At 41.2% G+C, this 23,381-nt stretch overlaps 1 protein-coding gene across 1 annotated transcript in view; it reads left to right on the forward strand.

The window, feature by feature from the left end:
* The first annotated feature begins 1,549 nt into the window (after positions 1 to 1,549).
* LOC106585428 (voltage-dependent N-type calcium channel subunit alpha-1B) overlaps positions 1,550 to 23,381 on the forward strand; it is a 109,863-nt gene continuing 88,031 nt past the window's right edge. The window contains exons 1-3 of the mRNA XM_082968380.1: positions 1,550 to 1,640; positions 1,898 to 2,050; positions 2,246 to 2,433. Coding sequence (XP_082824506.1) covers positions 1,550 to 1,640; positions 1,898 to 2,050; positions 2,246 to 2,433 — 432 coding nt within the window. The remainder of the gene's footprint in view (positions 1,641 to 1,897; positions 2,051 to 2,245; positions 2,434 to 23,381) is intronic.

Here is a 23,381-nt window from a genome sequence, read left to right on the forward strand (position 1 = left end):
TGGTAGGACTTATTTATTGGGATGGTTGTTCCAGTTTAGATGGTTTAGGTAGTGTCATCTATCAATCTTCCCTACCTTAGCAGTAATTCTAACCTCAGTTGCAGGGGATTAAAAGCTCCAATTGTTGGCCATCCGAACTCTGGCTGGATGCAAATAGGAATTATATAACACTTTGCGAGCCAGCATAATGTGATTTGCCAATCTGGCCTGCAAGCCAGGAGTTTCAGACCACTGTGTTAGGGTAAAACTGGGATGTCGAAGTATGGTATTGTGAAAAAAAGCGATATATTGTCATATATAATACATTTTTTATAATAAAACATTCACTTAGGTACTCACTTGGAGAAGGCAACAGGACTGAAAGCCATGGAATGCAACAATCATGTCTCTGTCACTAGCAAACTCAGTCATGGGCGGTACTGGTACCTCTAAAATTCACTCGAAAGGCACTCTGGGAAATAAATATGCAAATAAGGCTTTACACCATACAGTGTTAAAACAACACCTCAAACCTAGTTACTATAACACTACAGATGTTCATTCCTTAACACTGAGAAAGTGTTAACAGCATCAGCTCTAAACATTTTTATTTATTTAAGTCAGAATTTGCAACGTCCTTGGTGTTAGGGTCCCAACACTCTCGGGGTGTTAGTTTATTAACACTTTGAAAAGTGTTAGTTTAACACTATTTTGAGAGTCACATATTATTTATAAGAAAATGTCAAATGTAACACTGTGGGTGTAAAAATTCAATTAGCAAATTTGCTGTGTATTCACTCTCTGTGTCAAGGCCCCCTCTGCATATCAACATCCATGTGAAATCATTCATACTCTCCACACTGTCTCTCTCTCTCCCGGTAGATGCTTCAGATGGTGTAGTAATGTATTCTAAACCACCCCGCTGATACTCTATTACACATAAGTGTCTGACACAAAGCGCATGATAGCCCCTGTAGTATTAGGTAATACAATACATAGGCCGTCTTTTTCAGAGACATTTAAGCAATAAGGCACGGGAGGGTGTGGTATTTGGCCAATATACCACGGCTAAGGGCTGTTCTTATGCACAACGCATTACGGAGTCCCTGGATACAGCCATTAGCCGTGGTATATTGGCCATATACCACAAACCCCCAAGGTGCTTAATTGCTATTATAAACTGGTTACCAACGTAATTAGAGCAGTACAAATAAATGTTTTGTCATACTCATGGTATTATATCTGATATACCATGGGTGTCAGCCGATCTGCATTCATGGCTGAAACCACCCAGTTTATAATTAGACTTATATCACATACAAGTCCTTCATGAATGCTGGAGAAATTCGACATTGGCGTGAAATGCTAGATAATGGTAATACAAATACACAAGGAATCATTCCTCATTGTTTTCAGGAATGTAATGTTTGGAGATGGGAATGAATGTTATATTGAAGCGCTTGAATTTCCTCAATCGTTCATAATGTAAATGATATATTGTATGTTAATCATGGATAGTGGTACAGATTGTAGTATTGTCAGTCTGATTGTCTGTTTGATTGTGACCAGGATGCTGGCTACAGTGGGAGCAGACTTTGACTTGAGAACTCTGAGGGCAGTACGGGTCCTGAGGCCACTGAAACTGGTGTCTGGAATCCCTAGTAAGTACAATGACTTTGGAATCACTGGAAAAAGGAGAAACAATGTTCTGTTTGGATATGTAAATTTTTGAAGTTTGTCATTTAAGCGTTAAAACATGTATTTATGTATTTCATTTTTGTTCATGTCATCATATATAATTCTGATAACCAGAAATGTTAAATAAAGTAACTTAAAGGGCCATTAGGGGTCTCTCCTGTGATGTGTGTTAAAACTACAACATGAGAGTAAAGTGAGAATGTTGTCGTCTCTCTCTCAGGTCTTCAGGTAGTTCTAAAGTCCATCATGAAAGCCATGGTGCCTCTGCTGCAGATTGGCATGCTGCTCTTCTTCGCTATACTCATGTTCGCAATCATCGGCCTGGACTTTTACATGGGCAAGTTCCACCGGACCTGCTTCAGGACTGATACAGGTATGCACAATGCACATCGCTATGAAATCTTAGTCACCTGTGTTTTGTGTAACTGCTATAACTTGCATATGTAGAGTTGATATAAATGATGTATTGAGCTACAGCCTATAGTTCTGGGAGCTACTGTAAGCATGTTCGTCTGTGTTTGCATGTTTGCGCACAGAACTTACCTTGTTGTGTTTGTGTGTGTCTCAGGTGAGCAGGCAGCAGAGTTCCCCTGTGGTATGGAGGCTCCAGCGAGGACCTGTGAAAATGGAACTGTGTGTCAGGAATACTGGATCGGCCCCAACTACGGCATTACCAACTTTGACAACATCCTCTTTGCTATTCTGACCGTCTTCCAGTGCATCACCATGGAGGGATGGGTGGACATCCTCTATAACGTGAGTTCACCCTACTGTATTTTTTAAATGTGATATCACACAAAAATGCAGATTTTTAGTCTCAAGTGTGAGGAGGGATTAAGGCTGTGGCGGTCATGAAATTTTGTCAGCTGGTGATTGTCAAGCAAATAACTGCCGGTCTCACGGTAATTGACCGTTAATTAACATAAACACATTTCGCCTCTCCTAGCTTTCACGCATAGCCTTCAAGCCACTGATGCAGACCTTTGGAACAACTACAGTTTAAGAAGTCTAATAAATCCATTTAATATAGACTACACCATCACAATAAATCCATTGTTTATTTTAGACAGCTCTAAAGAAATATGAAATGAAGAAAAAGTAGTCTATTTCAGAAGAATATAGAAATATGATATGAAGAAAATGTAGTCTATTTTAGAAGAAGCATACGCTGAGTTGTCCTTATGTTAGGCCCTGATCTGGTATGCCATATGGCTGTGGGCTACACCAGTTCATTTAGCAGACAGGATTTGCCTAAAATTCCGTGGCATTATTTTATATTATTTTATATTTTGAAGAATACAATTGAACATAGCTGAATAAAATAGAAAGAATATTTTCTCCAAACTATTTCTGAGGGGGTGCGCACATGCAGCTATTCTGCTTAATTTAGAGTTATTTATGCAACTTTAGTTATGATACAAAAGTTGGGCTATGTGTTTAGAATTGTAATTCATTCTAAGGCTGCATGATGCGACTAATGATGATTTGAAAAAAGTTGCATGAAACGCATGAGCTCTGGTTTGTTTTTTGTGCAGACTGCACACTCTTCATCAGTCTCTCATTCGCAATTTGACAAGCACTTGATAATGCCTCGAATTTCCCGGCAGCATCCCCCTTGTGTGGCCGTAATGCCCCCTAAAAAAATCCATGCCTTTTTGCGGCCAGTGGCCGTTGTGTCCTTGAGCTGAATATAATAATTATAATTCCCTTCTCACGTCTACGTGCTCCGAAGCACCTCACAGTCACATGGCTTTCTCAGATATCTCAATTCTTATTAACCATTGCCTGTCATGTGATCGGGTCTTTCTCACAGGCATCCTTCTCACAGGTATCTCAGCTCAGATGTAGGCTACAAGTGAAGACGGACACATTGGAGACGCAATGTGCCTAATCAAATTCCGAGGCGCATATTGAAGATGTTAGAAGAACTGATGAGTCAGCCAACAAGATGAGTAGGCCAAACGAACAGCAAAGCACTAGCTTAGGTCAATATACTTTCCCCCATAGTACAAAAGTTGACCCTATTCTATTGGTCAACTTGTCCTTCTGTGCGAGAAATAAGTATTCCAAACATAGTCTGGGACAGTTGTGGGATTCGATAAATATCAAACTAATGCAACCACTCGCATCCCAAAATATTTTAAAAGCCATGAGCCTGGTGCAACAGATCAGAATGTTTAGCCTAAAATGTTGATAAACTATTAGGCTATTTCTTCACATTATAAGTGCAGCAATGCACACACGGCAGTAAACTATAAGCGCAAATGTTCCAAAATGCAATCAGAGGGAAAACGCCATTCTCAAAAATGACCGCAAATGCGATTATGCATGTAAAGCTTTATTATAAAGGTGTATTTTTCTGGTGAAAATGTTCTTCCCCAATCTTGAAACTCACGCGCTGCCTATGTATGCCAGTTAGGCTCTACACCGGGGCGGCAGGTAGCCTAGTGGTTAGAGCGTTGGGCCAGTAACCGGAAGGTTGCTGGATCTAATTATTTTGTCTTTACATATACTAAATAATGTTTGAAATTAGTTTTGATTTAGAATAGACAATTTTCATGCACCTGTCTCAGAGCAGGGGAGAAACATGTAATATATGCACTTAAATAGCAAATGTTCATGCCAGCCAGGTAGCCTGTACTCCTGTTGTAAAGCGAAGCAATGTGCTTAATATTAGGAAAGTTGAGAAATAAATATAGTAGGCCTAGCCTATAGAAAGCTGATGGGATCTTCGTCTTTTTAATAAACTGTTTTCTAATGCAATTGTATAGCCTATAGAAATGTTGCGCACCATGAGCTCATGTGCTCTCATGAAGTTTTGGATTTGATCACTTTTCCATGTTATTCACTATAGAATGCAATGGACCTTTTTTGTGGAAACTTTTGGAGTGAAAAAAAACAGTGAGAAATATTGTGAGAAGATTTGATCTTGAATAGTGACATGTAAACTGGTTGTTGTGTGCATGGATGGTTGTCCCAGGTTGGTAGTACAGTCCCAGTGCACCCTGGAGGCATTATTAGACAGAGACGGCGTCTGCTGGATATGGAAGGATGAGTCACAGGGCCGATTCATGTTAGAGACAGACTCACGGTTTACTCCTGGTCTTCAACAAATCCCAGCCTGTGACATTTGCATAAGAGTCACATTTAGATAATGAAAACGGATATGATTGTGTAACAGTATGAAATGTTTAATAGCTCGAGTGAGAAGACATTGTGTTTATTCTCGGCAACCCGTGGAGCCTTTCCTAGGAATGGGAATGGATTACTCAATAGCTGTTTTGCTGCTGAAAGCTGTAAAGTTGGGACAGGGAGATGGTGTCTTCTTCCCGGATGTCAAATAATTGTTTCCCCTACATTTCCAGTCGAGACTCTTTCTCCTAAGGTTTGTGCCACGCTTTACCAACCAGGATAGGTTGTCAGTCTACTATTTTGCAATGAGACTTTCTGTGGGTGTTTTTAGGATACTGTTGTGTTCAGAATTGATTCATTTATACCCCACTCTTGGTAGGATTTTCTACAGCATTTTTAAACAATACTTGCTGAGCTCCGATAGTTGACATTAGCTGATAGGAGCATGTTGTGTGACTACAGTAGTCTCTATGTTAAACCATGCACATGCACCCTGTGGTCTATATCAGTGGTTCCCAAACCTTTTCACTCAGCCCACTTTCACCCCTGCGTGTCACGTCTGTTTGTATTTGCCATGGGGTGGAGAGAAAATGTTGCAGTTTTAATATACACATTTAGTCAAGTTTTATGTGTGTTCATGTGATATCTGAGTCAAACATTACAAGAAAATCAATGGGTTAAAAAACCTAGCTAAAAATCATTAGCTGACATGGGCTAGTTGATCTGGACATTTCTGACAAGTTATGAATAGCTCTCTAAGGTATACAATGGCTGACATGACAAGAGGAAAACTGATGATGCACTACCCAATTTATAAATTGCTCCTTGTGCATTCTACTATTACAACTTTCAAGAGTAAGTTGAAAGCCTGACTGAGTGGAGGGGGGGTCTCCACGCCCCCCCCTTCCGACCCCACAATTTTGGAACCACTGGTCTATATTAAGGAGGCTCCTTCAGAAACAGCCAGGGATGGACACATGTGGTGTCTCATTCCCAGCTTCATGCCCGCTCTACTGCCACGCCTGATGGGGAGCAGCATATGCCAGTCTTCTGGCGCCTGCCGCTTCACTCTGCTATGCCTCTCTCTTCCCTGGTGCTAAGCAACACGGTGCCATTCTGCTGCCCTGACGCTGGCAGAGGGAGGAGTCTTCCAGCTGAGGAGGGATCTATATCTTTCCAGCTCTCTCTCCCCTGAAATAGAGGGAGGGGAGACATGCTCAGAATGCTGAAAGGGACCAACTGTGTGACTTCATGATGGTTTATCTGAAATCACATTCCTCTGTCTGCTGTTACTCTAATTCGCTTGAAGTGTCCTACCTCAAGTTGATCCACTTTTTATTGATTCAGTAGCAGGTCTCATTATTCTACACTGCTTATCAAGTTTGCTGAATAGATCTGATCCTTGGTTCACTCCGTAATAGTACAGATTACCATCTCTGCGTTCAATATTGTGGGGCATATTTTCCACCTTTTCTCCATCAGCATTAGACACTGGCCATGTCTGAATAGCCATACTTAAACTGCATACTATGTACTCATCGTCGCATACACGGCCGGAACGCAGTAGCGGCTCCTGACTGGCTGAGTAGGTGGGGAGGGCAGAGTGCAGGTGGATCTTTCCAAATTCACCAGACATGCATGGCAGTAACCAGACTGATAATATCTCATTTCCAATTCTATTAATTTAGCTAAACTCTGAATAGAATAGGAATGGAGTTGTAAGCCGATTCGGGCTGGTTATAGGCAAACTATCACATTCAACCTATACCATAGCCTACTGTATCTACTGTATCCTAGATGGGCTATATGGGACTGAAGACTGAAACAGATAACAAATATTTATCAGTGAAACCAAAGTGCTGTAACACATATTAATTAAATCAAATAGAATAGTACACACACCAAAACTTTACAAATGTTCAAATCAAAAGGCTATTGTACGGAACAACATGGACAGTTGTGTGCATCACAAAGTCAGAACCGCTGGACAGAAACATAATAAACTAAAGCATTGATCATTGGGAAAGAGATCAGAATGACTGCTAAGGCTTGATCCTTAAATTAAATAGGTAGCCTAGCCTACAAAACTAAAAATTAAACAATCCAAATGTTCAAATCAAAAGGCCTAAATAACATGACATCATTAAAGCAGCCACATCCTGAGTCCCCAGTCCCGACACATTCAGAAGTAAAAAGATGGTTAAGTATTTAGTTTAAAAGACTTCTGTCTTCTGTTTTCATAAGCTTAGCTATTCGACATCTTCCCAATTAAGTATTCCTAGTTTTGTTGTTTTGCTACTTGAAATGAACTAGGGTCTATCACTTGCAGCCCATCTCTTCCAATGCATTGTGGAAAAGTGTGCATCGAATTCTACTTGATGAAGAGACAAAATTAGTATAAAATTCACATACTATCAAACATTCATGCTTGATTGCATTGTTTCCCGCTATTCGTTGATTTTGGTAGCACATTCCCATATCTAATTGATCAGCTGTTGTCAAAGCCAAAATGAGAATGACATCCTGGCATTTAAAGTATACTCGATTTTCAAAATGTTGCAAATGTATTTTTTTGCATACTCAAACGGCCTACAATTTAGGATTCAAGTATAGGTATTCGGACACGGAGAGTGTCACAATTAGCAAGATTAATAATCACATTGAATGAGTGTCTTTTAATCCAGAATTAGCCTTTGAGCACGGGAGGGAGGGCATGCTGAGATGATCCTATTCATCATAAGGCTGTTCTGCTCTGTCTCTGCCTGGTCTAACTGATAGCCTGGTAATGTGGCCTCAGGAGGTCTGCTCAAATACGACGGCTGCTGTTTCTGTTTGAGGTGTTGGGGCAGAGAGACAGCCCTCGTTGTCACATCTAATTTCCTGTCTGTCGTTAGGGACCTGTGTTCTCTTCATCAGCCCTGTCATCTATCAGCCCTGATAACTGCTCCTAATGTACTGTATGTCTCAGTCTCAGATAGGACACTCAGATGGCATGGGAGAGAACGCTCATATTGGATGTTCGATCCACAGAAATAAATAGTATTATATTGTATCTCTATGGTTCGATCATCTTGGAATAGTTATATTCCTTTAAAGTTGTGTCCATCAGTAGTGTTGTTTCAATCATCCAATCCCAATCGGTGCTAATCATATGGGTGTTTACAGCTAACATAAATTAGAAGCTACGGACACTGTTGTCTTCATGTTCCCTTCTCTTTCTATTCAATCTCCCCCTTCCCCTCATTCCTTTGCTCCTCTGGTGAGAAATATCCTTCTCTGTGAGCTTAGTGCACTAGCGATATGAGCAGAAACTAAATGGTGTGTTTTCTATGTAGTAAATAGTTGTAAAAGGTCCCTGATGCAATAGCAGTAGCACAGTGCTGTTCTGGCCCTAACAAAGGGCAGTGCAGCAGAGAGAGTGAGAGAGAGAGAGAGCCTATGCTGTGTTCACTGGCCTGGCTCCCTCTCAGATAAACACACTCCAGTCTGATGTAATGTGATACCATGCTATTGCCTGCTCCCTTCTCCCTAATGGGGGAGACTGGGGCAATGTGTGTGCTATCCCTGAAATGTCCAGGGGGACAGGAGAATGTTTTAGTGGAGCTTTTCTCAGCAAAGCCTCATAGAGGCATAGTGAGGCTTGTAGGACAAAATACATGCTCAACATGTGAAAAATGGGTATAAAATTAATTCCATCCATTGTATGTTTTCCTGGTTTTGCTTCTGTGAGGTCCAGTGCAAGGTCGGGGAAAGGTCAGATGGCAACTTGGCCCAGAAGAGAGTGCCCTGGCCCAGCACTGGCCTCCATGTGACTCAGACATGGATTCCAAACCACCTGTAAAAAGCGTGCACTCTTCCAGTTCTTCTGATGGAATCCTGGCAACAGATAACACCATGTTAACAATGCAGACAGAGCGAGGGGAAGAGGCTGCATGAGCAGAGAGGATAGATGCACTCTGTTTAGATCTGTCTGTCACCAGATTTGTCCTCTCTAAATTATGGAAGCTCGTTCCTGCCACCAAAAAAATAAACATCTGACTGAGTTTGAGATAGTAAGATATAATTATGAGATAGTAAGTCATTATTATGAGATAGTAAGTCATTATTATGAGACACCAAGTCATAATTATGAGATAGTAAGTCATAGTTATGAGATTCTATATCACAATAATGAGATACTAAGTGATAATTATGAGATAGTAAGTCATTACCCACAGAAATGCAGACAAGGCCCTCCCTCGCCCTCCCTTTGACAAATTAAACCATAATTCTATCCTCCTGTTTCCTGCTTACAAGCAAAAACTCAAACAGGAAGTACCAGTGACATGATCAATACAGAAGTGGTCCAATGAAGCAGATGCTAAGCTACAAACTGTTTCGCTAGCACAGACTGGAATATGCTTTGGGATTCATCCACTAACATTGAGGAGTTTACCACATCAGTCAAGTGCATCAACGATGTCATCCCCACAGCAGAGCATGTGAGCGGAGTTGAGCTGTTGAAAGTCCCGCTCATCACTCATGGTAGCGGTGCTTGTGCACCATATGCTTTCCTACTGCTCCACTAAAAACCACTCTGCGCTCCATTCATTAAAATCACAATTTAACCAACACCCATCTATTTTTGTGATACCTGGACCTACCAATTGGTTGAAACCAAACCATATGGATTTGAATGAAAAGTATTTGAATAAACATGAAAAGGAGAATGTAAGGAGAATGTAAGAACATCATTTCAAATAGGCTACATGTCATATTAAATAGCATATAAACACTCTAAATAGGTCAGGAGCCAGACACGGAACGTTAAAAATGTGTATTTAGACCATATTATTTAAATGATTTCAAGGCTATAGCTACAATGAAATACATTGTGAAGCATTTGCAAGTGCGACACAATAGGCTGGTAGGGACACAAAGCTCTCAGAATTTAAATACAAATTAAATTAAAAATGACTTATCATTTTCATTTTTAGAAACAACAGTTTGGCCAGTCTGTGGCTTCAGGCTCATGCGATGGTGCATGGAGAGCCGACCAGCAGCAGAGGATATCCTCTCCACACTTGCAGAGCCACTGAGGATGCTTAACACCATTTTGACCTCTCTTGCCAGGCTGGGCAGAGATGCAGAGTTGTTTTTTGTATATTTCTGTAGGTAGGCCTTAAGGTTTTTAGACAAAATAACCCAATCAAAACGGAAAGCTCCTTGAATGTGGTAATATGCCAGGCCTATTGGGCCAAAATCAATTATGGCCTATAGTATAGATAATAGAAAGGAAATTAACAAAACGTTTAAGAGATCTGATGTTTAGTTTATAAATACTCCAATGACACACTTAGTTATCTACCCACCTCCTTCCTTTCTTTTAGCATGTGCAGATAGCATGCTTTTGAGATGCGTGTCTATTCAGATTCCACAATGATTCTTTAATTGTGGACACTAAATCCCAGCACTCCCTCACCTTGGTTTAACACCTGTGTTATCAATTTCTTTTTGATAATATTTAGCAAACTGCATGACAGTAGGTAAAGCAAGGGGCTATAGCAGCACGCAATTAACTACAAATGCATGCTGGGGCAGGCATGCCCTGAGCTCGTGAAGTGAGCGCTACTGGAGCGCTACTGAAGTGAAATTGGAGCGGGCGAGAAGGACGACGCTCCAGCCTTTGGGAATCTCGCTCCCGCTCCAAGCAAATTGGGCACGCTACGCTCTTCGCTCTGCTCCGCTCTGCTCACTACTCTGCCCCACAGTAACCGTACGTACATAGCCCAACCAGAAGCCTTGAATTACAGACAACATCTGCACTGAGTTGAAGGGTAGATATGCCGCTTTTAAGGACAGTAATCCAGACGCTTATAAGAAATCCCGCTAATCCTATTATGCCAACTCTGGTGGAGTCTGAGTGTCTCAGCAACGCGAGCCTACCAGATGAGCTAAATGCCTTCTATGCTCGCTTCGAGGCAAGCAACCCTGAACCATGCATGAGAGCACCAGCTGTTCCGGATGACTGTGTGATCTCATGCTCCGTAGCCAATGTGAATAAGACCTTTAAACAGGTTAACACTTAGCTAGCATATTTGGTTCCTTGGAAGTTGTGGGAATGTACGTATAATGAGGGAAAAAAGTATTTGATCCCCTGCTGATTTTGTATGTTTGCCCACTGACAAAGAAATGATCAGTCTATAATTTTAATGGTAGGTTTATTTGAACAGTGAGAGACAGAATAACAACAACAAAATCCAGAAAAACGCATGTCAAAAATGTTATAAAATGATTTGCATTTTAATGAGGGAAATAAGTATTTGACGCCTCTGCAAAACATGACTTAGTACTTGGTGGCAAAACCCTTGTTGGCAATCACAGAGGTCAGACGTTTCTTGTAGTTGGCCACCAGGTTTGCACACATCTCAGGAGGGATTTTGCCCCACTCCTCTTTGCAGATCTTCTCCAAGTCATTAAGGTTTCGAGGCTGACGTTTGGCAACTCGATCCTTCAGCTCCCTCCACAGATTTTCTATGGGATTAAGGTCTGGAGACTGGCTAGGCCACTCCAGGACCTTAATGTGCTTCTTCTTGAGCCACTCCTTTGTTGCCTTGGCCGTGTGTTTTGGGTCATTGTCATGCTGGAATACCCATCCACGACCCATTTTCAATGCCCTGGCTGAGGGAAGGAGGTTCTCACCCAAGATTTGATGGTACATGGCCCCGTCCATCGTCCCTTTGATGCGGTGAAGTTGTCCTGTCCCCTTAGCAGAAAAACACCCCCAAAGCATAATGTTTCCACCTTCATGTTTGACGGTGGGGATGGTGTTCTTGGGGTCATAGGCAGCATTCCTCCTCCTCCAAACATGGCGAGTTGAGTTAATGCCAAAGAGCTCCATTTTGGTCTCATCTGACCACAACACTTTCACCCAGTTGTCCTCTGAATCATTCAGATGTTCATTGGCAAACTTCAGACGGGCATGTATATGTGCTTTCTTGAGCAGGGGGACCTTGCGGGTGCTGCAGGATTTCAGTCCTTCACGGCGTAGTGTGTTACCAATTGTTTTCTTGGTGACTATGGTCCCAGCTGCCTTGAGATCATTGACAAGATCCTCCCGTGTAGTTCTGGGCTGATTCCTCACCGTTCTCATGATCATTGCAACTCCACGAGGTGAGATCTTGCATGGAGCCCCAGGCCGAGGGAGATTGACAGTTCTTTTGTGTTTCTTCCAATTGCGAATAATCGCACCAACTGTTGTTACCTTCTCACCAAGCTGCTTGGCGATGGTCTTGTAGCCCATTCCAGCCTTGTGTAGGTCTACAATCTTGTCCCTGACATCCTTGGAGAGCTCTTTGGTCTTGGCCATGGTGGAGAGTTTGGAATCTGATTGATTGAGTGCTTCTGTGGACAGGTGTCTTTTATACAGGTAACAAACTGCGATTAGGAGCACTCCCTTTAAGATTGTGCTCCTAATCTCAGCTCGTTACCTGTATAAAAGACACCTGCGAGCCAGAAATCTTTCTGATTGTGAGGGGGTCAAATACTTATTTCCCTCATTAAAATGCAAATCAATTTATAACATTTTTGGCATGCGTTTTTCTGGATTTTTTTGTTGTTATTCTGTCTCTCACTGTTCAAATAAACCTACCATTAAAATGATAGACTGATCATTTCTTTGTCAGTGGGCAGATGTACAAAATCAGCAGGGGATCAAATACTTTTTTCCCTCACTGTATTTGGTTTCCCATTAGTTCTGGGAACAAAGCCATACATTTCCTGACCGGTTTTCCTGGAAGGTTTTGTTGACGTTCTGAGAACAGAAATTATTGGTTATTTGAGAATATGTTTCAGTAAGACTTTTAAAAACACTGCTAGCTTATGTTAACAGTTTTCAACTCCAAGCACAGATAGGATACATGGATATTAATTTGCTTAGGCATTAATCATGCAAACACATTTCTTTTTTTATTGTGGCACGCCATCACTGAGATTTAAACCTATGGTCTTCTATTCTTTATCCATGGAATTAGTCCACTGTGCCACCAGGATGGAGCTAGCATGCAATGTTTTTTGAAATGTTAATTTTAGTCTATTCAAAAAGACCCCATTTCAAAGGAAACAAACAGTCGTTAAGATCAGGTTTGGCCAATTAGTGGGCGTGAGCAACACACCTGAATACACTTAACAAGATAGAAGATAGAATTTTGTTGATGCTGAGAACAAAATGTATACGTTTTTTAAATAACATTCTTAGAACGTTCTCTGAACATTACTAAATGTTTCTTGTTGTTTTTATGGAAGGTTCTCTTAATGTTCTCAGAACAATTTGAGAGCATGACTTTAAATAGAACCACGAGGAAACCAGTAAGAAATGCTATGCTTAATTACTGACATTCTCAAAGAAGAACGTTGTTTCTTAACGTTCTCTGAACTATTTGAGAACATTCCCAATGTCACAGCAGTTGGAGAACATTCCTAGAACATTACCAGAATTGACACAAAATGTTGGAACTTTTAGGAAATGTTCTGTTAAGTAATGAAATACCAAGATTTACATTTTTTTTATTTGTCAAGTTTCTTAAATGTGCTGAGAATGTTCCAAAGCCATGCAACTATCCTGCACCAGTCCCAGAAAGTTGTGGGAAGATAGTATTCAAAATAACCATAGGACAACCACGATCTCACCAAGCTTTAAGAAACATATGGTTCTCAGAACATTATGTGCTAGCTGGGCATTCACAATGGCCGCAGGGCCAAACGGAATACCAGGACGCCTACTCAGAGAATCCGCTGACCGGGCTGGCAAGTGTCTTCACTGAGATTTTCAACCTATCCCTGACCCGGTCTGTAATACCAACTTGTGTCAAGCAGACCACCATAGTCCCCATGCCCAAAAACGCCAAGGTAACCTGCCTAATCAACTATCGCCCTGTAGCACTCACATCTATAGCCATGAAATTCTTTGAAAGGTATGGCTCACATCAGCACCATCATCCCAGACACCCTGGACCCACTCCAATTTGCAAACTTCCCTAACAGATCCACAGATGACGGAATTTCTGTTGCACTCCACACTGCCATCACCCACCTGGATAAAAGGAATACCTATGTAAGAATGATGTCATTAACTACAGCTTAGCATTCAACACCATAGTCCCTTCCAAAATCATCACCAAGCTCAGGACCCTAGGACTGAACAACTCCCTCTGCAACTGGATCCTGGAATTCCTGACGGGCTGCCCCCAGGTGGCGAGGTTAGGCAACAACACATCTGCCACACTGACAATCAAAATGGGGGCCCCTCAGGGGTGTGTACTTAGTCCCCTACTGTATACCCTGTTTACCCACGACTGCGTGGCCACGCACGACTCCAACACCATCATCAAGCTTTCTGATGATGCGACAGTGTTAGGGCTGATCACCGAAGTCCTACAACCTATTGCAACCTATAGGGAGGAGGTCAGAGACCTGGCAGTGTGGTGCCGGGACAACAACCTCTCCCTCAACATCAGCAAGACAAATGAGCTTATTTGAGACTACAGGAAACCAAGGGGTGAGCAGTTCCTCGGTTTCCACATCACGCAGGAATTAACATGCACTGGACTCTACCCAAACATTCACACATACTTACACTGACACCCCAATACACGCACGCACAAACACACACACACACACACACACACACACACACACACACACACACACACACACACACACACACACACACACACACACACACACACACACATTATATGCGCGCACACATGCACACTAACGCCACACAAACACACACACTTTCACCACATACTGTACACTGCTGCTACTGTCTATTATCAATCCTGTTGCTCTACTCTATGTACATGGCAACCTCAATGACCTCGTACACCTGCACATCGACTCAGTACTGGTGCTCCCTGTATATAGCCATGTCATTTTTATTAATTATTGTTATTCATTATTAACTGTGTTTTTATTCCTTGTGTCACTATTTCAATTAATATTATTTTTTTCTTTATATTTAACTCTGCATTGTTGGAAAAGGACCCATAAGTAAGCATTTCACTGTTAGTTTACACCTGTTGTTTACGAAGCATGTGACAAATACAATTTGATTTCCCATTATTATGAGATAATAAGTCATAAATATGAGATAGTAAGTGATTATTATGAGATATGTAAGTCATACGTATGAGTTAGTAAGTCTGGATCATAGATAAATAACTCTCCAACCATGTGTTGGCAGGTGATGTAAAGCCATAGCAAGTGAGTTAAACATTTTTTTGGATCAATAACATTGAAGGCTGCACTGCAATCTAACAATGCAGCTCCAACTATGGTTTGATTATCCATTTATTTTACCCAATGATCTGAGTCAGTGCAGTACAAGTCTATATACATGCTGAAAGTTAGTAGTTAACTTGTTCTCTGAAAAAAATGCATTGTATTTGGTCAAACACAATCCTATCCATCAGTTTCCTAAAAACAGGCAGCAGACTGATTGGGCAGCTGTTATAGCCAGCAAAGGGTGCTTTACTATTTTTAGGCAGGGAATTACTTTAGCTTCATTCCACACCTGTGGGAACACACATTCCTTTAGGCTTCAGTTAAAGGTATAGCAAATAGGGGTGGCTCAAAACAGCAAACCTTCTTTGTCATTATTAGATATTTCATAAAAAAAATATGATGGTTCATTGTTCAATGTTGTCATTTACACTTTAGTAGTGAAATAGTCATTGAAATGATTGGCAAGGTTTGATTGTAAATTACCCATCAACTTCAATGAACGATGGAGATTAATTGGGTTTTCTGCCCATTATATAATTTAAGGTACTTCAAAGTCTTTTCCCATTGTGATTTTTGTCATTTATCTTTATTTGGTAATATAAAATATAATTTGTTCCTTTTTGTTATGTTTAGTCACAACTTTTCAATTCACAGTATGTCAACCAAGATTAGAAAAAAGAGGAAACCTGCACACTGCTCTTGTTAGTATCACTGCTCCTCACCAAACTTTATGATAGCCGTATAGACCGATGCGTAAAGCTTGGTGAGTAGCGGTGATACTAGTAAGAGCAGTGTGCAGATTTCTTATTTTTTCTCATCTTGTTCGGCTGTTGCCATGCACCTGCAGCAAAGATAGCTCAGATGTACAAGTGCCTTTTGAATTTTGAATCGCAGTATGTCAACCAAACAGCTGAGCAGCCTGACTTGTTTGCCTCCTCTTTTGCATAATTTATTTGAACCATACATTTTCTTTCCATTTGTCAGCAATTCAGGGGCCTGTAAGAGTTATCATAGTTTGTTTCTTAACAGGTGCATGCTTGTCAACAATTGCGATAAATAATTGTACAAATACTTTCAGTGCTGCATCTGGATTCAATTCCTCATACACATCAGACCAACAAAAAAATGTACATCTTCAACAAAAGAGTCCTGAGAAAACATTTTGTATGATCACTTATGAATTGGTTTAGGCCCAACCTTTGGCACTTTGGCTTTGCTTGTTATTTGTTATTGCCACAATTTTATGGTCACTACAGCCAATGGAAACTTAAATTGCTTTGGCGCAAAGCTCTGCAGCATTAGCAAAGATATAATCAATACAAGTGGATGTCACAGATCCAACACTATTAGTATGAACTGTAGTTGGTTGGGGGATAACCTGGGTCATATTACAGACATCAGTCACAGTTAGAAGCTTCCTCTTGAGAGGACAGCTAGCTGCAAACCCGTCAATGTTCATGTCACCCAGAAAATAGACCTCTCTGTTAACCTCACACACACATTTTTACATTTACATTTTAGTCATTTAGCAGACGCTCTTATCCAGAGCGACTTACAGTAGTGAATGCATACATTTCATACATTTAATTTAATGTATTTTTTTGTACTGGCCCCCCGTGGGATTGAACCCACAACCCTGGCGTTGCACACACCATGCTCTACCAACTGAGCCACAGAACCTGGAGAACCTGCCGACCTGCCAGAACCTGGAGAACCTGCCAGAAGGACAACAGTCTCAACAGTACTATCATGCATTGTACTGATATTATCCAAATACTGACTATTAGCACTTGGTGGCCTATAGAAGCACCCTAAAAGAAGAGACTTTAGAGGATGCAGGTGAACCTGCAACAACAACACTTCAACACCGATCCTCTCAAAGCTATACAGGAATATGGCTCTGAACATATACAGCAACACCTCCCCCATAGGTATTCCTGTCTTTTCTGTAGATGTTATATCCCTCCCTGATTTGCTACTGCTGTATCATCAAAGGAATTATCTAAATTAGTTTTAGAGATGGCCAGTATATGAATTTTATCCGACGTTAGCAAGTTATTGATTTCATGAACCTTATTTCTAAGTGTAAGTGTGTGTGTGATGTTCGGCTGAAGCTACTGACCCTGAAGATTAGCTCTCTCATACCTCCGAGGCTTTTGGGAGGGAGGGTGTACAAGTGAGCCTGTCGTAGCAGATGTAAGCAATGTTCCCATGCTCTGGAAGCTTTTGTAGCTGGAATAACTTATTTCCATCTTTGATGCACAGCTTCAGAGAAGTCAATGTTGAGGAAGATGTTGGTTCCTCTTAAGTTTTTGGCTCTATACAGAACAGCCATCTTGTCCTTTTAACCTGAGGAACTTGACCACTATCAGCCTGGGTCTGTCACCTAGGCTGGTTACATGTTCTCCAGCCTGTGGGTGTGCTCCACCTCAATCTTCGTATGATCCATCTGCTGCTTTTCAGTAATAATTTGTCTTAATTTCTCTACACTCGGCCCAGTTCTCATGTGAAGACTCTGCTATGCCATCCACAACAATGTTATTTCTCCTGGATTGTCCTTCTAGATCATGCTGTCAAACTCATTCCATTGAGGGCTTAGTGTCTACAGGATTTTGTTTTTTCCTTTCAATACAGACCTAAACAACAAGGTGAGGGGAGTTCCTTACTGATTAGTGACCTTAATTCATCAGTCAAGTAAAAGGGAGGAGCGAAAACCCACAGACATTTGTCCCTCCGTGGAAGGAGTTTGACAGCTGTGTTCTAGATAGTCTGTTTTCCCAGTCATTGTTAATAACGATTCACAGTAAGTGCTGATGTCATCTCAAGAGGACTTACAGTTTGTTGTCATCTTGCTACAAGTCTCTTTCAGGACATCCACCTCTCCCTGGGAGAACTGAAAACGGTTCTTAAGGTCCTGCATATCTCTGGTCAGATTGTCTATTATTTTGTTAGTTGAGTCCAGCACTATTTGGATAAAGCTTTTGAAGCTTTTTCCTGTTGTTCTAACAATTGCTTGTAGAACCCTTTTTGTTTGTTTAAAATATATTTCCTGTTACTTGTGTATTCCCGCTCTTCTTTAAGCCAAGGTTCAAATCTCTGTTTATCTGTCACCAGCTAAGAGAATATTATAAATAATGGTCTACCAAGTAGCTTAATCTCTAGTATTATGTGATTATATAGTAACTTTATGTGTGTACCTTTATTGCTGTATTGATTAATCACTCGTGAAATGTTTCAGGGAGCAGAGATGGATGATGACTCCATGCAATGGAGAGAGCCACACTTGTCTGGGTTGGTTAGCTAGCTACATCACTGGTGCAGCAGAATACAAGGAGAGAGCCCAGTCTGTCTGGGTTAGCTAGCTACATCACTGGTGCAGCAGCAATACAAGGAGAGAGCCCAGTCTGTCTGGATTAGCTAGCTACATCACTGGTGCAGCAGCAATACAAGGAGAGAGCCCAGTCTGTCTGGGTTAGCTAGCTACATCACTGGTGCAGCAGCAATACAAGGAGAGAGCCCAGTCTGTCTGAGCTAGCTACATCACTGGTGTAGCAGCAATTTTTATTTTAGCTTTATTTAACTAGGCAAGTCAGTTAAGAACAAATTCTTATTTTCAATGACAGCCTAGGAACAGTGGGTTAACTGCCTTGTTCAGGGGCAGAACGACAGATTTTTACCTTGTCAGCTCAGGGATTCGATCTTGCATCCTTTCGGTTACTAGTCCAACGCTCTAAACACTAGGCTACCTGCCACCCCAATACAATAAAGAGTAAAGGAAAGGCATGTCCTCTCTTCAACAGACATAAAACAGCATACTCTGAGACTGCATGCAAAGCTTGGAAAGGAAAATGAATGCAACTTGGCTATATTGATGTCCATGGTTTTGAAATTCTAAATTACCCCATGCAACAGAGAGAGACTGGTGTGTTAGTTAATTCATTGGTGCAGCAGCAGCAGCCTGTAACAAAAGATAAAGGGAGAAAGACAACAAGATCAGGGTGCTGAAATGAAATGATTGGGAGTAGTGACCTACATGTAGTTCAACTAGTCATGTCATTACATTTTGCTGTAGCTTGGTGGTAGTTGAACTAAATTCAAATCTTGGTAGTGTTTTCAGTAGTTAATAACTTTTTTGCCATTTAGTGGTGTAGCTAACTACTGGAACTACACGCTACTTTTTTGCATAAGTAAAATACACTGAACACAAATATAAACGCAACATGTAAGGTGTTGGTCCCCTGTTTCATGAGCTGAAATAAAAAATACCTGAAATGTTCCGTACGCACAAAAAGCAGACCACGTGTATGGTGTTGTGTGGGCGAGCAGTTTTCTCAGCGTTGTGAACAGAGTGCCCCATGGTGGGGGTGGGGTTATGGTAGGGGCAGGCATAAGCTACAGACAACGAACACAATTGCATTTTATTGATGTAATTTTAATGCACAGAGATACCGTGACGAGATCCTGGAGGCCCATTGTCGTGCCATTCATCTGCCGCCATCACCTCATGTTTCATCATGATATGCACAACCCCATGTCACAAGGATCTGTACACAATTCCTGGAAGCTGAAAATGTCCCAGTTCTTCCATGCCCTGCATACTCACTAGACATGTCACCCATTGAGCATGTTTGGGATGCTCAGGAGCGGCATGTACGACAGCATGTTCCAATTCTCGAAAAGTGTGTTCCAACTTCGCACAGCCATTGAAGATGAGTGAGACAACATTCCACAGGCCACAATCAACAGCCTGATCAACTCTATGCGAAGGAGATCTGTCACGCTGCATGTGGCAAATGGTGGTCACACCAGATACTGACTGGTTTTCTGATTCAAGGCCTTACCTTTTATTTAAAGGTATCTGTGACGAACAGATGCATATCTATGTTCCCAGTCATGTAAAATCCATAGATTAGGGCCTAATGAATTTATAAAAATGTATTCTTTATATGAACTGTAACTCCGTAAAATCTTTGAAATTGTTGCATTTATGTTTTTGTTCAGTATAAAATATGGTTAAAGTAGGCATGAATTTCCTTTCTTTTTCGACATCAGACCTGTCTAATTCTCACTTGAAACGTATTTTTTGTGTTTAATAGGCTATATTACACATTCTGTTAACATCTGACTCCGGAGTGATTTGTTGTTGCAATTTGTAGTCTATAACATTTCAGATTTAGATACATTTTCACGAGGTAGTTTGGATGTAGTGAACTACTTTTCCAAAGTATCTTTAGTTAACTAAACAATATGTTTCTTAAGGCTAGCTTTAGTGTAGCTTAACTTCTTCCAGTGTGAAGTAATTGGTAGCTTGGTAAAGTATATTTTCAGAGTAGCTTCCACAACACTGCTGAAATGTAAGTCACAACTTCCACATCAATGCTCGTATACATTGAAATGAATTACAGTGAAATTAAAATGATCCATCCTCTGTATCTGCTCTTGGAGTCCCTCCTGAATACTGGTACAGGCCGTTCCTTGCCTGTAGCCTGTATTAGAGAGAGACAGAGTACTCAGGCTGTATGAGATAGCATTTCCATCCTGTCCAGGCCGGGCCATGCTGTGCTGCTCTTCTGTTCTCTCCCTGGGGGGCCTGATGAAGAAGAATGGGGAGGAGGGGAAGCGATGCGAGCATTTGCTGCAGGAGACCAGAGGATAATGAGAGACAAATGCTCCTCTCCTCCAGCCTGCCTGCCAGACTCTAGCTTTGCTCTCTCCCACTTAATCATGTTATCCTGAACAAGAACTTTGGGTCAATATGCCTCCGCTCTTCTCCATGGGCTGGAGCCCTTCCTTTCTCCGCACTCCAATTCAACAGCCCAAATGGACTGCTGCTACCACATCGATAATTGCATATAGAGATTAGATATTATCACAAGTGTGGTTCAATGCAGTCTTTCTTGTGGTTGGATTTCTATGTCCTATGAGATTAATGTGAAAGTGTGTAAAATGTCGGTCTCTGTCCGGTGTGCTACAGTACAGTAGCAGGCTGTGTACATGGCTGCCTTACTGCCCCCTTCCTGACTTCTCATTTGGTGTGCTCAGCATGTTATACTCTCATCAGGCATGTCCACAATAACCCAGCACAAATGTCCTCTGTCCTCATTCAGTCAGTGGCAGTGCATTCGGAGGAGTTCAGTACATACAGTACTGTACAGCCTGATCTGAGGATGTTTGATTCAGTTTTGAACAAGTGAAAAGCCTTTATATACAGTACTTTCAGAAAGTATTCATACCCCTTGAGATATTCCACATTTTGTTGTGTTACAGCCTGAATTAAAAATGGGTGAAATATGTTTTTTTTATTACCTATCTACACACAGAAACTATACCATGAAGTCCAAGGAACTGTCCGTAGATCTCTGAGATAGAATTGTGATGAGCCATATATCTGGGGAAGGGTATAAAACAATTTGTAGTATTTCAAGTTTCCAAGAGCACAGTGGTTTCCATCATTGGAAAATGGAAAGAAATATGGAACTACCTAGAGCTGGCCGTCCGACCAAACTGAGCAACCGGGCAAGAAGGACCTTGGCGGGGGAGGTGAGTAAGAATCCAATGACCACTCTACTACATATTTCCTTAGCTGAGATGGGAGAACCTGCCAGAAGGACAACAGTCTCAACAGTACTTCACCAATCTGGGCTTTATGGGAGAGTGGCCAGACGGAAGCCAATCCTGAGAAAAAGGCACATTACCACATGCCTGAAGTTTGCAAAAAGATATGTGAAAGACTCTGAGCATAAGGCAGACGATTCTGTGGTCTGATGAGACAAAAATGTAACTCTTTGTCCTGAATGCAAAGCGCTATGTCTGGAGAACCAGGCACAGCTCATAACCCATCAAACACCATCCCTACCGTGAAGCATGGTGGCGGCAGCATCATGCAATAGGGATGCTTTCCAGCGGCAGGAACTGGGAGACTGGTAAGAATTGAGGGAACAATACATGGAGCCAATTAAGGCAAATCCTTGATGAGAACCTGCTTCAGAGTGCAAACAACCTTAGACTGGGGTGAATATTTACATTTCAACAGGACAATGACCCCAAGCATACAGCCAAAACAATGCTGGAATGGCATCAGAACAAGAATGTGAAAGTCCTTGAGTGGCCCAGCCAAAGCCCAGACTTGAATCCCATCAACAACAAAAAACTTTATTTCTATTTTTCAAACAATATAAACATATACAGACACAGACGACAGACAGACGCTCACAAACATCAACGACATCACACCTGCCCAGACCCACATGTTCCCACCACATCTATTTCCAGTGCTTATAAGACTCTAACCCATATGGCCTCAAATTGTGCTATTCTGTTTTTCTCTGTCCCCTACACCTTTTCAATATTTAAATAATAATGCATTTGATTGTTCTACTCTCTTAACGATGGAGGATCATTTGATTTCCAGTTTAAGTAATTGTCTTTCCAAAATGATTGATGAGAAAAGTATGGTCCAACCCATTGGGTATTTCACCACACCCTCACATACCATGTTTTATAGTATGCAGTTAGACAGATGAAAAGTACATTTACATTGTAAAACTTCTGACAGCCAACTTTCTAACTCCACCGATAACTTTTGTACTTCATAGTATTCCCAGAAGGCCTGAATTATTGAGTCATTGTTCATTAGACACTTAAGACATAACTCTATCGTTGTGTTTTAGAATTTATGAATGTTGTCGCTTATATAATAAATTCTGTAAATTAGGTTATACTGGATTAAGTGTAATGTTTCGTTAACTGTAATTTCATTAGTTATGTTCCATCACTCCCTCCATATTGTAACAATATTAGTTATTTTTAAGCCTTGGTTCCAATAGTTTATATATATATTTTTTATGAATAACAGTTTGTCAGTTGATTAGGTCCTCTGCAAGGTTTTGTATGTCTTACCTAAACTGGGGGGAAGATTTATGTTCCAACAAGTCAATGACCCCAAGCATACAGCCAAAGCAACCCTGGAATGGCTTCAGAACAAGAATGTGAAAGTCCTTGAGTGGCCAAGCCAAAGCTCAGACTTGAATTCCATTGAAATTCTGTGGAAAGACCAAGATTGCTGTTCACCGACACGCCTCATCTAATTTAACAGAGCTTGAGAAAATCTGCAAGGAAGAATGGGAGGAAATCCCCAAATCCAGATGTGCAAAGCTGATAGACATACCTAATAGCAGTCACAGCTGTAATTGCTATTGACTCAGGGGCGTGAATACTTGTGAAAATTAGATATTTCTGTATTAATTTTCAATACATTTGCAAACATTTCTAAAAACATGTTTTCACTTTGTTGTTATGGGGTATTG

Source organism: Salmo salar, chromosome 24 (assembly GCF_965601325.2).
Source record: "Salmo salar chromosome 24, fSalSal1, whole genome shotgun sequence".
Lineage (NCBI taxonomy): Eukaryota > Metazoa > Chordata > Actinopteri > Salmoniformes > Salmonidae > Salmo > Salmo salar.